At 37.1% G+C, this 18,584-nt stretch overlaps 1 protein-coding gene across 14 annotated transcripts in view; it reads left to right on the top strand.

Moving 5' to 3' along the window:
• IQSEC1 (IQ motif and Sec7 domain ArfGEF 1) overlaps window positions 1-18,584 on the top strand; it is a 356,789-nt gene that overhangs the window by 77,985 nt on the left and 260,220 nt on the right. For 12 of the 14 annotated variants that reach the window (XM_074879790.1, XM_074879771.1, XM_074879776.1 and 9 more), the window contains exon 2: window positions 65-94. The exons of the other annotated variants lie outside the window; for them this stretch is intronic. In XM_074879790.1, the coding sequence (XP_074735891.1) occupies window positions 65-94 (30 nt within the window). The remainder of the gene's footprint in view (window positions 1-64; window positions 95-18,584) is intronic. 14 annotated transcript variants of the gene reach the window in all.

The raw sequence follows: 18,584 nt of genomic DNA, 5'->3' as shown, positions 1-18,584 counted from the left end.
AGACTATCTGGCTTATAAATGCTGAAAGTAGTTATGTCCTAAGTATTTGTGTATTACTTTACAGGTCTGAAGGTGAAAGTTCAAGAAGCATCAGGTATGTGTACATTGTATTCTTTCTATATTGATGTCTTTGTTCTAAGGAAATACTTTATTTATAAAGCATAACATTATTTAAAAGCATTATGTAGAAACAGAATTTTTTTTAAAATGTGTTTTTTATTGGTTCTACTTAGCATGCCATTTGTATTTTGAATAAAGGATCTTCTACCTTGGATAAGTTCAGTAATATATAATATGACATCTCCTGAACCCTTCTATCTCCAATATGATTTAAGACTCATATATTGGTTTTGAAAATTGCAAAAGCTTATTTATAATTAGTTTCCAGTGTTTGTAATCAAAATTCATACTCAATAGTCATTTGTATTGGCAAAGCTGTGAGCCAGCTGCCTGCCAGTTTCTGGGGGCAACATCTGTGTTGGGGAGAAGTCCATGTACTTGTTCAGGCTTTCTTAGTAGTCTCCTCTTTACTTGACAGCGAGAACCTTCATTGACTCATTATCACAATACTCGTTATGCGCTTGGAAAATTCAGATAATTTAGAGAATTTAATGTAACTATCAGATACTTTAACTTATTCATTTAGTATTTTATATGCATTACTTCCAGGGTAATATTTTAAACCTACCTCTTTGAAAATGTGGCTGTGTGAGTCAAACTTGCAGAGCTTGTAGAAGTGCTCTAAACAGAACTGAAACGTAAAAAATGCATGCTTGAATTTGAAAGTGTTCCACACTCATTAGACCATTACAATTAAGCAGATGCCTTGATTCTCCAGGAATGTGGCCACTGATCAATGATAAAAAGGTCTAAAATATTGTCTGTGGGTTCACTGTAATACCCTGCAGCTTGTTTTGGGGATTGTCAGGACTTTGCATCTAAAGACACTGTATTTTATTTCTTTAAAAAAAAAAAAAGGACCTTCATTTGCAGAATTAAAAATTCAGTTCTTACCCACATGTATGCAGACTGTCCACAAAATTAGGTGAATTTCAGAATAATCGATCTGATATTAGGAAAACAGAGGTCTGTGGGAAGTGATCGAAGATCCTCTGAAATGCTTTTTTTCTTAAAACAGAAATCAAAATCAGTGTGGTATTGACCTGAGTTCAAGGTTGTGCATGGGAGGTTGGTAGCATACGTTAATATGCAGCAACTGAACTGCACAAAATAAATCACAAGCTGCTATAGTTAAGATTGTAGTAAGAAGATGCCTGTACTTTATTCCTTGGGTTAACTCCCCGTAGAGTTGCCAATATGCTGGCAAGCTGCGGAAAGACTAATGCTGATCAGCTATTGCAAACTTAAAATAAGTCCAGTGGCATGTGAATTTACAGAACTGTAATTGAGGTCACATTTCAACCTGTAACAGTCATTCTTGCTTTGACCTGCTGAGTCTCCTGTGGGATTTGGTTGCCCAGGTTGGTGGGGTGGCATCACTGCTGCTGCTGCACTCTGGTAAGAGTTGAGTTCATCTATGAGAGATTGTATTTTGAGGTATTTAAGTAGTGTATAGGCACAGCTGAAAGCCAATTACTTTAGATCTAGTTTGGGTGCTACTTAAAAACTAAACACTAATAGAACTCTAGCCCTTGCTCCTGGCATGCATCTTAACGAACTAGGATTATTTCATTGCGGGGTGGTGTGGATGTGTGTTGTTTGACTGATAAACTAAGGGACTGGGCTGCAAGACTGATGGAATAATGTTAGTATGTCTTGCCAGACGAATTCCACACATTAAAGGAAGGATCTGCTCAGACTCGGTGCATCTACAGAAACTACAATAGTGCACGGGGCGTATTTCTCCTGTATACAGGCTTCAGGGTTGTGATGGTGAAAATCAACACCATGTGTTCTCTACAGAGACCTGCAGGCAATCAGCATGAGTCTTGGAGAGCTGATATCATCTTCTGTTTTGAGGCTGTTCAGTGAATTAATTCTGTTATTCAGCATGAACTTGAGTTACTGCAAGACAGTTCCAGACTTTTATGATAGTCTAAAATTAGGCTAACAGATGAATGCAGTAGCAGGCGACTCAAGCAGAAGGCAGAGCCATACTCTTCCTGAAATGCTCTTTCAGTCCAACTCTCTTCCATCCTCTCTCTTAAACTGTGTTTCTTTAGAGCAGAGGTGAAATGTCACCAAGGATGTGCTTTTGTTTCTGCCTGCATAAAACCCTGGTCAGCTTTTGTCTTGTCTTGGGTGAAAGCTCACTTAGCTCTTTATCTGTGTCTAGGTAGCTTCTTTACATTGTGGTTAATTTGCTTCATACTGTTTTCCTTTATTTCTGGCAAATGAAGATGAACTGTAATCATCTCAAATTAAATTATAAGGTCAGTCTAGGGGACAGTGGCTAAACTCTGAAGAGAAGGAATCATCATTCCTTCTGACAAATATCACCAAAATGCCAGCGAATCAGTATGCTGACCATACTATGCCAGTGTCTTCTGCCAAACTATTCAGTTGAATCCATGAAATAGAGTATAGCAAGGAGCTGCAAGCAGGTGAGAAGCCAGGAATAAAATGTACTTGTCTCAGCATTAACTGGACAGATCCTATATTGAGTGAAATCAGTTAAGGGCTTATGTCTGCAGTTAATAAGCAAAAGTATCAGTTAGCATTGTAGTGTTTGACTCTCACTAGCATTAGCACTTAAGATTAAGGATCACTCTAAATGAATTCTGAGATGCAACCATTTATTTTTTTACCTCCTTTCTACCAGAAGATTGTTTTGAGATCAGATGGATGGCAGTTTGGCATGTATTTCTCTGACACTAGAAACCTGTATCCTATGACAGTGGCTTGTTGCATGGAAGTAAGATCTTTCTCGTGTTCATTGCTACATGGGTACAAGATGAACCAGGGCAGTAATTAACTTTTATGGGCAGCAATTAACTTTTGTCTTTGCATTTTTAGCAGATGCAAAGAGAGAAACAGATCAGCTCTGACCCACACTGGAGTGGCGTGGGCATTGGCTTGTAGAGTAGATCCACTCTGAACCAGCTTCATCCTTCTCTCTTCCCTCCTTACGTCCTGTCAAACACACACCATTGTCATTCCATTAAACTTTTTAATGCTTCTAGGAGGGTCTTCTTAGGAAGTTTTCTCTGAGCAGTAAACAGAAGAATTAGGATTCAAGAGGGCAGGCAAATGTGGATATCTTGTGGGGTTTTTGCTTGTTTTGTCCCTGTCTTTTCGTCGCTCCTCTCCCCACCCCCAAGCTGTGCTGTGCAGCTGGGTTTGGCAGACTGTAGGACTGATGCCAAACATGCCTCTGTGCCCAGGACTGGGAATCCTTGGGTTCAGTTTAGTCTCTTGCAGTTGAGTGAGTGTAATCAGACTCTTGACCAAGATACTTGTTTTGGAATAGATGGCTTTTTTCATACTGGAATGGGATATCCAATACAAGTGATGGCCTCGAATTTTATACTGTTGCTCAGTTGCAAAAGTTATTGCCTTGGTGGATTTGTTTTCAGTAGCTATATATATATACACATATATTTATTTGTAACAATGAAAATTTATCCAAAAGATGTTTTGAAGTGCTCTGAAATGCAGTAAACACTGAATCTGACTATGCAGAGACAAGGTTGATGCAGAAAAGCAATATGATTCTAGATAATACACTGAAACAATTGAAAATAATCTGGGTTTTTTTTCCCCTTGGTTTTCTCATTGTGACAAAAAAATAATAAATTATCCCATTGTTTGTGCAAGCCCTTAAAATCCTTTCTGCTTATGATATTGTTGTACTGTAATAAACTTGCATTTGTTTTCTTCTGGTGAATGCAATGTAATTTTCAAGCCTAGGTATTTGTTAAATCTATTGAAATTGATAAATTGCTTTGAACATTTTGCATTCTCAGATGTAATGAATATGTACACAGTGAGCTATGAAATTGTCAGTGTGATGGTCCTTTTTAATTATCTGTCTTTGTTCACATGTTTTCAGCAGAAAACGTAATTTGTTTTACGAGAAATTTTAATATTTAGTAGTATGACCTGACAGTTACAGATAAGAATGTATATATGTAGTATAATCTATCATATCAAAGTTTGCAAGAATAGTACCTCTCAAGGTTTAATAATTAGAAGATGTTCCTCTTACCTCTACTTGTGGAGCTTATGTGTTTAATGAACACAAGACGATAGAGGACCCAAGCGCTGTATACGATACAGAGCGACTCAAAAGATCAGTAAGCATCTCTGGCCAGCAAACCTTTAAAACCTGGCCCAGAAACAATACCTCTATTCTGGCTTTTCTTCTCTTCCCATTTTTATTCTTATAAAAGTAGTAGTATGAATGGCTTAAAGATGTAAGATTTCATTCACTTTCCCTAGGTATTCCTTTGCTGCTTTTCTGCCAGTAAAATAGGTGAGATGAATTACATTTGAGTCGACCAGCTGCTCAACACAACTGCTCCATGATATTCCTGGTGTAATACTTCTGGAGCTGGCGCTTTGGTCAGTTGTCAGCAGCAGGGAGCACCTCTCAGACCTTGTCCCAGCAGCCATCCTGTGCAAAATACGTCTTCAGTCAGACCACTGGAATTGACCTGTCCTTTTTATTTTATTTTTTTTTTTGTTCCTTCCCAGTTATGTGCTTTTTAAAGGAGAAATGAAGCACAAAGTGAGGTAAGCTATAAGTAACAATACTACATAAAAGCAGAGAGTTCTCATGGCTCCTGAACTGAGAGGTGCCAAGGCTATTGCCAAAAAAGTGTGATGTTCTGTGAATACGCACATATTTTAAGAAATATGCAAAGAAAGGGGGGAGAGCCTGAAGGTTAGTTAAAAAGGAAGAAGAAAAAAGAGGGCAGTTGAAGTACTAGCTATGGAGAAAACATCAGCTAAGCTATTCAGCTGAACCAAAAGAAGAGTCTCGGTCTGTAATTCTTCTCAGTATGTAAATAGGTGGAGGAGATGGAAGGTTTTGTGTCTGTTGAGGACCATGCATAAAAGCTGATTTCTTTTAGAGGTGTACAGTAGATTAAGTGGAAAAGTAATTGTCTGATTTACGTTAGAGCAGGAAAGTATTGTAGAATATCAGCCTAATTCTGTGCTGTATGCAGAGTGGGAGGAATGGGTGTTAAACAGATCTTGACAAACTTCAGTAATTGAGCCAGAGAGAAAGTCTAGCAGGAAGCAAAGTTTTGGTGGTTTTGTTTTGTTTTACTCCAGTAAAATTTACTTTAACTGTGTGACTCAGCCTCTTCTCTGATAACCTGCAAAGTGCAGGTTTTGGGGAATTAAAGACAGATGGACTTGTAAAACTGATTTTCAAATTCAAATGTATTGCTTTGCAATCTAAATGACTCAGGGACTACAAGTAAAGAGGGCTTTTTCTGGATGGTTTTAATCATTCCATAAAGTCTTCTACAGTTTTATAACTAGTCCTTTAAATGTCCAAAATCACCCTTTGTTAATAATTTAAAAAACAAAAAAACCCAGATTTCTACATGAATATCAGGGTGACCCTCTACAGTAGAGTGGAATATGATGAGTTTCTTGATGTTAATTTAAATTAGTTTTATTACTGCTAACAGAAACAAAATATATGGAAACAGCTTCCAGTAGATGAGATGGATGTGGAGTTGCTAATGACTTTAAAATTACAAAGCTTTAATCTGAATTTCAGATGAAAGGACAGCAATATGTTCATCAAGTTGTCAGAGCTGTTTCTGTGTCATCTTTAGTAGTTAACTCTACACTTGTGATGTTAAAAATAAATACGTATTTTTTTCCTAAGTATATTTTCCCTAATATAAATTTTTCCTGAAAATATTTTTTCCTAAAAATAGTATGAAACATCTACTTTTACAGAATAAACGAGTGAAAACTTAAAAAAAAAAAAAGTGAAATAAGATTCAAAGTACATGTTCATATTTCTTCTTAAAACTGTTACCCAGTGCAACTTGGAATCATGTGAAAACGGTGCTATAACATATGATTTTCCAGGAGTAGGAGATGGTATTGATATAAAAGTCTTTGTAGAGAGTGCTCAAATCAGCACTCCGTTTGTGGTTGCAGGTCTTGGTCATCTCCCTGAACAATATGGGCAATTCATTCTTTTTGCCACACACCATCTGCTCTCGGTGTATATACACTTCACAAATATTTTGTATTTGACTGACTTCATTGGGTGAACTACTGTCGTTCACCCCTTTGTGCTTCAGGTTTGGACTGAGTTATTGGATTAAGTACAGCAGATACTTGTCCGTGTAATCCAAGGCTACTAAGGAAGGAAATCTGACACTGCAAGCTGAAGGAAAGATGGATGTGAATAGCGTAGCACAGCATTGCCAGCTTGTTTCCAGGATTAGGGCCCAAATGCCAGGAATGCCCTACAGGCACGAGAGCTTCGTGCTGGAACGACAGCTGATGGAGGAAGGTAACAGTGAGGTGAGGTGCCTGAACCCCAGGGTCGGTGACATAGCAAGGAGCATGTTCTCTGGTTTCAGTCCTGATGTCTTACTAAAATCAGTAATTGGTAGAATCCAGCTGGTTTCTCATAACTTGTTTCTGCTAAGCCCTAGTGTTGCTTAGAACTTTTCTGTAAAAGGCTCTTCAGGCTTGTTAATTGTTTAACTTCTTGACTACTTATAAATCTGGCAGTTAACTGGAAGACCTTTCTCAGATGCATAGAAACATCAGCATTGTTCTGTACTGTTACCTGTTTGACCACTCAGAACTTAATTTGTAATTGGCGGAGGAACAAGAAGGAAAAAAAAATTCAAAGAAAGCTGGCAAAAACAGTGTAGTCCACTGTCAAAGACTGTGGTAGATGTTTGTATGACAGTAAAAATAGGTAAACTCTCTGAATTATGCATACTAAACACCATTCACCATTTCACTATTGGTGAAAGTTCTATTGAAATTAATTTCTAGTAAAATTAAATACGTATTGTGGAGTGCTGTGTGACAGGTATGGGGTGTGAATGCCTTTACAATACAAAGTGAATATAAATTAATGGTGAAAGTGTTCATGATTAAACAGGAATTTTCTCTCACTTCCCTGTTACTTCAGTAAGGCTTATCTCTAAGACATGGTAAGAAGGCAACAACTTGTGTGGCAAGGAGAATAACTTTCTCCGAGGTTGCTCTTTCTCTGCACAAGCACTTCAACTTCAGTGGTGGTCGCTGGCAGCCCTTCCCCATCAGCCTTCTGAGGAAAGCCACAAGGAAAATGGACGATTAGAGGTTTGGAGGGTGTTTGCAAGATACTTGCCAAGTCGAGAGAGGAGAGTGCAATACTGCTTCATGCAGCCAGGTTAGCTAGAGTTTTGCATCACTGTTTTCAGTGCAGTAATGTATCTGAAACCACATTGTGGCCTACACCCTCTACCTTGGTATACGGTCAGCTGATCTCATCAGAGGTTGTGAATGGTTACAAAGAGCAGAACATGACCATATATATGCTTTAGTTGATGGGGAGCTGTTATTTGAGCTCGGTATATAGTTTTCACAAATTTTTCACTTCATGCTCTTTTTAGTCTTAAATGGAATGAACTTGCAGTAACAAAGCTTTTTCCTCATGTGTAATTACATTCGGTATAACAAATTAACTTGGCAATGTCAGTAGTGGCATTTTAGGCATTTGGTTTTTGGGAAAGGGATTATGGAAATTGATTGTAAACTGGAACCGGCCCTTCAAGATTTCCTGGTGATACTAAGTGCTTTTATTTTTTTTTACATACCCAGTTTGAGGTGTTTTAAAACTTTCTGATTTTCAAAAATGGTTGAGTGTATACATCAACAATTGGTCTAAGTGTTTCAAATTACATATCTGACTTGCCAAGCAGAATTACTAATATATTCCAAAAAAACCTTCCCAGTCCAGTATTGGTGGTTAATCAGAGTGACATTTTAGCATTGAGCACCCACAACAGTAGATATTTTACCTAGTAAAATTTCAGAAAGTTAACTGTTAATGTAAGTGAGAAGCATACACCTTATTTCATAAACTTTCTGTTGGTTTTATACAACCTCTGTTGGAAGAAGAAAAACAAGAGAGTAATACTGTGCTTTTTTGAGGCAGTTTAGTCACAAAGCGAGTTAACTGAGTTCTAGTTCTCAGGCAATATAGCCAAAATCATATTATTGCCTCAAAGTATAACGTGTAACTGCATGATAGTGCTATCTAGTAGGAGGAATATGGTTGAGAAGGACCTCTCTAACCTGACAGTCCTCAAAAGAAGTCCATGATTCTGTGCTTAATGTAGTAAAGTTGTTTTTTTTCTGTATTGCTTTTCAACATGCTGAAGAATCTTTAGGCATATCAGTGTTTCATGACTCAAAAGCTTCAGATACTGCAAATGATTCGAAGCACCACAGCCATGACACCATCTGTGTTTTGCAGAAAAAATGTTCTGCATGAACTAAGCTAACTGTTTTCCCCCCCTTAATACTGTTTCATTAGACTCAGTTGGCAAGGAAATAGAAAAGCATTGTACTGATAGGTGAATTAAAGGGAAAAGGGCTGATTTTTTTTTTTTTTTTTGCAATAGTTGCGTAAACACAGGTAGGTGTCTGTTTGCAATTTAATGAAATTTTTGCTTCAGGTAATATATTATAGTAATATTTTGACTTCTGAATTACGGAGATTCTGATTTTTCTACTGAAAAGTAGAATCAATTCTTGCTAAAAATTGGATACCATCCAGGTGGATAAACAGCATATGCAAGCATTTTGTCTAAAATTATTTCCACTGGAAATACAGCTGTAATTTATGTAAGTTTGTAAGTGCTGATTGTGCTCAATAGAATTCTCTTGACAGGCTGGCAATTGTTGAATTTGCAATCTTGAAAAGACAAAGCTTTGTAAGTGGTTTCACATTAATTCAATGCAGCTAATTTTTTATACCCAATTCTTGAAAAGTTGTTCTTGTTCAGAAGTAGTCCCACTGGTTACTATGTAAGATAAGGCTTGCTTAATGAGCAGTGTGTGCACAACTTAATTCAGTAAGTTGTGCTTGTACTGCCACAGGATTTCTCTTCTGTGTAGATAAAGTAGTTTGAATTTTCTTCACGATTTTGCTATTCCGTGGTAAATTCTGAGTTGCTTTTGTTATTTTCTATTAGAATTCACATGAAAAGCTGGCTGAATATAGGGGATAGAATATGAGTGTAAAGAAGGAAAAAATGTAGAATACCTTATACTTTCTGTGTGCTTCACAGTGTTCTTCAAGGGCTTTGGTTAAAGTTTGTTATGGAGCATCTGCTAAATAGCTCATAATTTCTTGGTTGAATTCTTGTTTCTATGCCCTCAGTCAAGGCAAGCAGGAGCAGTGTGCATTTTGAGTAGAATTTAGCACATCTATTAGCTGTTTGGTGGGACAATGAGGATCACCTCTAAATGAAATAGTGTTTTAGCGAGATGGAAGACATCCTGCTATGCAGTTTATACTAAATGAAATTGCTTTCTGGCTTCTCTTTATATCTGCTTTTCAGAAGAACATAGAATGTGTGTACCCTTGTGACACAAAGCTTTCCCTGGTATGCATTATAGGCTGAGAGTTGAACATACAACTGGCTGAGGGATTTCATATTTAGAACACAGAATTGTGGCACAGTGAGTTCAACAGAACCACCTGTACTTGCAGCTGTTGCAGGAGTTTGAGGAGGACAGGCTATGATCAGAAGTTGACTTATTAATTTAAATGATTCTCTCCTTTTTTGTTTTTTTTTTTGTTGTTTTTTTTTTTTCCCCCAGTGGAGATGTGATTATACTCACATAGGCCTGTGAGGGCAGGAATAAAATGAGACTTTATGAACAAAATTAACTGGCATACCTTTCTCTCCAGAACACTGAAAATAATATACAGTAGCTATTGGAAATCCCTATGTATGTGCAGACTGATAGGATCATGAGTAGGAGACAATGAGTTCTGTTAATGATTTGCCTCTATGCACTAGTGAAAAAAAAATCTTCTTCCTTCCATGTAATCTGTTTCTTTCAAAAGAATTCATATATTAGACATTTATAGATAGAACTTTAAGCCAAAGGTACCTTTGATTCAGAGGAAATGCAGCAATTTTTATATGGTAGTCTGCACACTGGCAACTTAAAATCAAAAGAGAGAACTTTCATAGCTTTTCTTTCTGATCTTGTTGCATTACACAAGTAGTCATGGTTAGACTAATTCTATCCAACAGGAAAATATGCAGCAAAAAATAGATGTGTCAAAATCTACTGATAACTTTAAGGGTCCTTTTTTCCTTTTTGCTTTTAAAAATCTGTATTCTAGGTAGTTTTATGCCTCAGTGTAATTCAAGAATGATCACTGGATTAGGAAATAATCATGATTTAGATACCTGGTTCCTCTTCTGAGCTGTATTAATGATGCTTTTGGAAGTATTTCAGTAAGTGCAATAATGGAAGATGAAGTAAGCAAACTATATGTTGGAGAAACTTTGAACAGAATAATATGTTAATAAAAACATAAAGACAAAAAGAATAGTTTAGGTTATCACAGTACAGAAGAAAATTGAATATCCTAAAATATGCATTATAAATAGTTGGAATCAAGACTAAAAGCTTTGTTTGTGATATAGCTGCTTCCTAGGAACTATTATAAGTAATTTGGAGTGGTTGACAATGTGTGTTTATGGTTGGGGTGGTGATTGTTGGTTGTTTTTTTCCTGCGGTTCTTGCTCTGCTTTCTGGAGAAAAAGTCCATTTTTTTTTTTTGGTCATGATTTTACAGGACTTTCAATAGCTTTCTGCTTATTCAGAGTTCTCGGAGTCTCTGAACTTGTGGTAGCAATGCACTCCTGCTTAGAGGCATGGAAAACAGTTCCCTGGCAAAAGTCTGATGTGGATGTTGTTGCACTAATACTGCTCGTGAAACTTAAATAGGACATAAACCTCTGAAGTATTTGCTTGTGCTGGGTAGAGGACAGGAGGAAGAGGTGCCAGTGGAAATCAGGAGGTGCTGCCTGTGGGGTTACTGTCCTTACAGCCACGTTCCAGTCCTTAAACCTTCCCAGGCAGGGACTCTCAAAGCAGGAAACTATTTCTTATAAACTGCTTAGAACTGCTGGAGAGAAGACTTGGGCTCTGCAAGTACGTGGTATCTTTGGATTAGTTACAATTCAGATTACTTGAATGACTGGTCACTAACATCACTAGTAACTTGATCTGCATTTTACTGAAATGTAACCGACTTTACCATTACAAAATCTATTTTCCCTGTTGTAGGAAAAGTGTCAATACTTTAAACCTGTGTATTGTGTATATTAAAAGCTACCATGTCAGCCACTTGGCTACCTACTTTTGGAGTTGATATATGGGATACACAAGATGATTCTGAAGAGATTTGGTCCGTTGTCTGACATGCACAATAGTGAGAAAGGATTAGTCGTCTAGTTCGTTGTGTGCCAATACAGTTCTAACAAAAGCTGTGTGTGAATTTGGCAATGCCACCTTCTGGGCAGCTAAGCGTTGTTATGGGAAGCAAGTTATAGAAAGGGTGTATCTCCAGCGTGTCCTGGAGAGGAAAAACTTACAGATTTGGAATAAATACTAATATTTAGTTAATATGTGAAAACTTTTTTCCAAAATCTGCTTAGAATTTTTCAATATTATTTGGCTTTAAAAGTGAAAGGAAACTTTAAGCAAGATCAGGGCTGATTTTTATTTACTAAAGGTTCCCTCCCCCCAAACACAACAATATGGCTACCTGCACACGGCTGTAATGAGAGACCAAGAAAGGTCAGCATTGTGTCAGTCCCTTTTGTGATCAGTAGGGTAAAGAGACAAGGACATCCTCTTCTCAGCTTGTGGGATTTGGGGGTTTTTTTTGGTGACTTTGATTTTCCTTTTCTATACTTTGATAAATCTTCAAATTTCCTCACACTGTGTTGCTGCATGAACATTCCGCACTTGGTGGGGTGGAGGGGAGAGGTTTCTGCAGTGGAATATAGGAATTTTAAGTTGACACTAGAGATCTCCGAGATGTTACTAGATGTGTGCTTTCCAGTATTAGGAGAGAGGATCCATGTAACTATCAAGCATGTGAACAAATTGTACCTCTGGCCATAGGTTTCCCAGTCCAAGTGGCAGTAGCTGTGAGGAAGAGATGTCTTATGTGGTCATAGAGGGGAGCATAAGACTTTTAAATGGAAGCAACAAGAAAAAAAATCATTTACATGTAATTGATGGTATCAACCTGTTATGCCCAGCATAACAGGGTATAAGGTATCTTGGAAACCAGCTGACTTAATTACTATGTCATTAATGTTTCAGCTCAATTTTAACTTTCTCTGTATCTCTTCTGGAGTATATTGTGTACTGTTTGAAATCAAGATCACAAAGAATGAAAATTTCAATGTAGTCAATGGGATTCTAATTAGCCAAGTGTTAGCAATGGGGGATTTTTATAGTTTTTAATGTAAATGAGCTGTGAACAAATGGGGGGGGGGGTAGAAAAAATTCTATATGCATGTTATAATGAAGGGCAGAAAGGACAAATGTTTCTATGGTCTAAGTCATAAAACAATAGACACAAACCTTTACCTTGCTGAATAGCAAAAAAACCCAGTAATTTTTTAGAAATTTAGAATGTAGTGAACTTCTTATGTATCAATGGAGAATTCCTTTCCTATTGCAACTACAGACTGCGTGGGAAATGATATCCTAGCTGTAATTTCCTCCAAGTAATGAGTTGCCTGTGGGAAAAAGAATAGCAGAAAAGGACAAAGGGCCTTAGCAGTGATGTGCTTGCTCTGTCATTTTTAATCTGTTGCACACGTGGTGTGCACTTGAAGGCAGACTTGTGAACTGATGAACAACATCTTTTTTAGAAAAGCATACCATGCTGAACTTAGATGAATGGTGGAGTGTAAGTGTAGACATCCTCGTGTTCTTGACCTCTACTTCCATATTGTAGGAGTTCTCCGAGTTTTGTGGATATATTGCTTGTTTCTTTAATGTCCAGTCCTAACCTCTATCTTCATGTTGCTGTGACCAACAATATCATACGGACGCAGCAGCCTGAGAACAAGATATATCACTAGATTTGATAATTGTAGCAACCAAATGTTGTATCACATGATTTCAAGTTATACTTACGTTGTTCTGACTTCCTTTGTAAATGAAGCTGTAGATTTTGCCTTCTTTTCAAACATGAACAAAACATAGTAAGAAATGCATGCATTTCTTTTTTCATGCATACTTTTTGTTATTAAAGCACGGTGAAGGTTGTAAAGGTTTACGTGACTTCTTTAGTAAAAATTGCTAACTGAAAGCTTTAACCTTCCGTGCCTTCTTGCTTTGCCCTATCATTAGCTGTCTTCTGTTGAGGTTAAGAGGAGAAAATAAAGCACTTTAACTTGTCTCCATGACGGATGCCCTCACTTGCTGAAATCCCATATTGATTCCACAGTCTTATCTGCTGAACATATCTGTAAATACCTGTCAGCTAGTCTTGCCTAATTTCTGCCATCAATTTGGCCTCATTAATTTCTTGTTGATTAAATGAAGCACATTGCTTGGGATACCCCTGTGATTTATTTATAATAGTTAACTTTATCAGGGGAATAAGATTCCTCCTCTGCATTTTAATGCAAGAAACAGAATCTGTATACAAAAATAGAGATTGGAGCCAAAATTAATAGAGCTGCACTAAATACTACATACACTTACTGTATGACAAACAGAAAAAGTCTTTTGAAGATAAATACCTACTGACTTGCTCCTGCTTTTAGTCAAGTTTTATTCTAAACTGTCGTGTATGGTGCAAAAGTAATGAGTCATATACTCAAGAACTATGTTTTGAAGTGTTGTAAGAGTACAGTTAGAGAATGTTCTCTGGATATCTTCAGTCTTTTGGTTTCTTCATGTGCTTTTGTTTATTATACAGTCAAACCTAATTTGATCTTCAAAACTTTAGAAGTGGTAAAGACCGGAGCATATCACTCATGTTAAAATGAACCTTGAACTCAGTTGAATCCTTCCTTTCTAGATACGGTAAACCAATCATATGCATGAATTAAGATGACTTACCATTATTCAGTCTGGGGAAGAAAATGTCCTTTTGTGCTCAAGCAAATATCAAAAAATCCAGCAAGAATTCATTTAAATCGCTAGCCTTCTAATAACCCCCTCAGCTCCGATGCATGAAGAAAGTTTCCACTCTGCAATGAAGATGAGGATTTCAGCTCACACATTGTCATTTAATATGTGCTCAGAATATACTAAGATAAGCTTGGCTTGCCTGAGATGCCACAGCTCTTTATTTTTTTTATAATCTTTTTCTGCTGCCTTTGGTTTTGAAATTAACTGCTTTGAAAAGCACTGCTGTAAGTAACCTCCTGACCAACGCGTGTCTTTGCAAAAATGACAATAGGCTTTTCAGAAATACAGCTACAGAGGACTAAATGCTACCAAGATAACATTAGCAGGATATTTGAGCATTACTTTGATTGTGCACTTTATCTATTGTAAATGAGTATTTGACTTTCAAGAACTGGGTCTACTGTGACTATGAACTACTACGTTATTTGTGATCCTGTGGCACTAAAATGTACTGTAGTTCCTGAAGTAATTGTGAATTAATTGGCACTGCTGCTCTGCATACAGCAGATGTAATCTGGTTCTTTAGAAAGTGCTTTCCACAACATGCTTCAGGATTTAGATATCGGTCATTTAACAGCCTCACCTAGACCTTGGAGAAACACTTAAGAATATCTGGGAAAAGGTGTCATCATTGAGAAATGTGCACACTGTAGGGGAGAGAGATACGGTGTGTATTGCTTTGAGATGCTGAAGAGAAACTAGTCAAACAGCACTCGTTTAAAAATGATTGCACAAACAGGCCTACCTTTAAACCACTTTATACCTGCCTTTTGAGATTCATCTTTCTTTGAAACTCAAAGCAAAAGTCACTTTTCCAAATGCAGATTCTTAAGAAATAGTTGACGTCTGGTAGTTTTGCTGGACCCTCTTCGGAAGAAGTAGTATTGCTCTCCTCCAAGGCTCAGGGCAGTGGGCAGTTCACATAAGAAAGAATTTCAGACCAAAAGCAGAGCTACTAAATGAATGAACAGTTGGTAGCTCCTTGGTCTTCTCTTGTAGCTGCCTAATTTTTTTTAAGAAAAAAGAAAACTGAGAAAGCTTGAATAAACGAACCAAGGATGCTCAGGATTAATTGACGGACTTTATAAATATGACTGAGAAATCCATGAGCCAGTTGACGACTTTCTTCATTTTTTTTGCGTTCTGTTTGGAAAAGCAAGGAATGGCCTACCTGAGTATTTTGGCTGAATCCAAAGAGGATTCAAATTTCAAGGATAAGTGACTGAACATTTAGTAATTTCTGACTTCACTACTTGGCTAAATCCTTGTTCCATGGAGCTGGAGGATTTTTTCTTGGACATGCTCATGAACTGATTAAAATGAAGGAGGAGGTCTGAAGGGGTTATGCTGATACCATAATTTCCGAGTACAGAATTTCTGCTGGATTATATTGTGAAAGAACAAAGTAGAGAGATCATTTAAGGGAGGTCAGAGGTAATAACCTACTTCCTGATTTGCCACTGCATTTCTACTAAAACGTCTGGTGTCTGCTACTGTGCCCAGATTCTGACTAGAAGATTTTATCAGAGCAAGACTGATTCTCTGAAGTAGCTCTGTCCCTGGAAGTGCTTGCTGTTTGTGTGCTGTATGCTGATGACAAAATGGTCTACAGGGGGGAGTTGCTCTTTGCTCAGTCCATTATTTAAACAGCTGATTCTGTCTCAGATGTAGCTCCAGCTCTAACGTGATCAGAATCAGGTCTGTCTCTTCTTGCCCTTGTTGTATAAGGCCCTTATTTTATGGAAATTCATTTTCTTTCTATAAAGACAGAGCATGTGTGAGATAGTTCTTTCAGTTCTTTGCTTCAGCAGATAAGGTAATTTCTCAATGCTTCAGGGTAGTGAATGTACCTGCTTTCTTGTGATACAATCCTTGCAATGCCTAAACATTATTAGTGTAATGCATGTGCCATTTAAATCTGTTTCTCTAACAGCAGTCTTGTTGAGAAGAAATGACGTACAAATTTTTGGAAGTCTGAGTTTTCATAAGAAGAAAGCAGTGCTATTTTGATAGCATAAAACAGAAAGGCAACATGTTCTCAGGATCTACACCCTGCCTCTGGGGTGCTGCTTCATTATTTTAAGGCGTTTGCATAATCATGGCTTATGTCCTTGTTCTCTCCCAGGATACACTTGATAATAACTACAAATTTTCTGAAAAAATTCTAAAATAAATCACAATAACATTGTTTTCCTCTATGGAGGATATGGTTTCTACTCCTTGAAGACCAAACCCTTTGGTCTTGTGGAACTACATTCCAGTAATGTAGATATTCTGAGATAATATAATATGCTGTGTTGGTCTGAGTGTTAAATATTCAGGATTTAAACTGAACTGAAAAAAAATAAATTGAATTTGTGTATGTATGTATATATGAATGCAGATTCAAAATAGCCTGCGAGAAGCAGTCCTATTCTATAACTATTAAATATATGTAATGACTTAACTATTTAAAGGACTCCAAGAAGTCTTTGAGAGTGCTTAAGGCATTTAAATACATATTACTCCATGTATCTTAATCACATTGAAAAAACCAGTCTTTTAATTTCCTGTTTCAACTCCTTAGAAGATGCTAACATATGTATGTGTTTATGTTGGTGAAATTGTGTAGGCAAAAAGAGTGGGGGCTTAACATATTTTTCTTTCCTTTTTATTTGAATTAATTTTGTAGTAAAAGCAGTGTGAACACATGCTAAGTAAGGAAAGCTGAAGAAGCCAGAGATAAAGGTCAAGGATAACTCCTCACTTGAAGTCACTGTATCTACATTTTAGGGAGATCTGATAGGTTATTGAACAGGCTGACTTACAGAGTTAATGTAAGAGGTGCAGTACTAACCTTCATCCTGTTGTATGTCAGTTCTTGAATGCATAGATTTTCTATATGTGTGTTTGCATTTAAGTGCTAATGAGTCTGGAACACTGTTCTCAGACCATGCTCAGTGAGTAGTTTTTAATCTTATGCCTTGCTAAGAGTGATCCCACTTCTTAATTACATTAGGCCATTGAAACTAGAGCATAAAAAACCTAAACCCAACCCCCCAAAAAACCCTTTGTGCAATGTTGGGTGGTATGAATTTCCTCATTTACAAAAATAAATAGGGAAATGCTTGCACACCTACTCTACAAATATGAATAGCAGCTGGCCTCTCATTCCTCTGTTAATGTTGTACATCTTTCACCATTCATGCCTAACCTAAGTCATTACCAGTCTAAAGCTTCTATGGAGGTCTTTTAATGTGGTTCAGTAGTGAGCATTTTAATTATCACTTCGAGGACAAAGATTCTGCTGCTGTTTCTTTAGTCAAAATAGAGCAATACTAAAGGTTTAGGATTAGAAAAGAATCATAAAAGCTGATTTTTTTTTTTTTTCACTTAGCTAGTGGCAAAATTGATATCTACTCCCTGAAAGGATGTAGGAAATTATTAGGCAATGGATATTTAACAATAGAAGGATGGAAAGGTACAGTAAGACTTCTGTGCAAACAAATTAATTACTAGTTCTTTATTCAGAAAGGATGATGTGATTCTTAAAGCTTGTCTGTTCTCAGTTCCAGTTACAAGTGAAAAGTATTAGCTAATAAAATGATGCAAGTAGAAAGAGCAAGTGCTCTTAACCAAACCTGCCGAAGAGGAGTTTTGATTTCTGTTCTGACTTCCACAAGGTAAAACCTAGGCGTTTGTTTTGTCATACTTTCTCCTAACAGTAGTGGAAAGTAGCAGGTGATGAGCCGGGAATTTCCTCTTAAATTAAGAGCTAAGCAAATGGACGGTCTGCAGTGATCTCCATGGGCTGTTTCAAAGTAAACTCATTCTTTCTTCTATAAATTCTCCAAGTGTGGTGTTAGATCTCTGGCTTGAGCATCTTCCTGTTTTCCTGTATCACTGAAGTAGCAAATGAACTATCCTGCCTATATGGTGGAGGATACAGACAAATACCTGTCAAAGCTGCATGAATTTTGTGCAGCTGTAAATAACTCTCATTAGAAAACATAAGCCTGTCATTTGTGCTCATATTTTGGGGGAAAGATACTAGTTTTCGAAATGAAAAAGTGGAGTTTTAGCTATTACCTCTCAATTGCTTTGCAGCAGATGGAGCTGACGCACAGTGCCTTTCTACATTAAAATTTAATGTATGCTTCACTGATTCTTAAGTGAACTGGTGATAAAAATCTAGATTAAAATTAGTATTTTGAAAGATGGTCTAGTGTGGATTTGCTTTTTGGAAGACCAGGAAATGAAAACATGAGTGTTTGAATGGTTAAGCTTTTTTACAGGGGAAAGATAGAGGTAGGTTTCCAGGTTTAGACTATTTCTTTAAAGTGTTGTTGTACCACTTTATTCCTTACTTTCCTTTATAAACAGTGGCTTTTCTCTTGGACTTTGTTCACCTTTTCTTGCATGCAAACCCTTCTAAATGTGCTCATTGTGAGTCAGAGGAAAAAGAACTG

The sequence above is a fragment of the Strix uralensis genome, chromosome 10, assembly GCF_047716275.1.
Source record: "Strix uralensis isolate ZFMK-TIS-50842 chromosome 10, bStrUra1, whole genome shotgun sequence".
In the NCBI taxonomy this organism is placed as follows: Eukaryota; Metazoa; Chordata; class Aves; order Strigiformes; family Strigidae; genus Strix; species Strix uralensis.
This window is presented reverse-complemented; position numbering and strand designations above follow the sequence as displayed.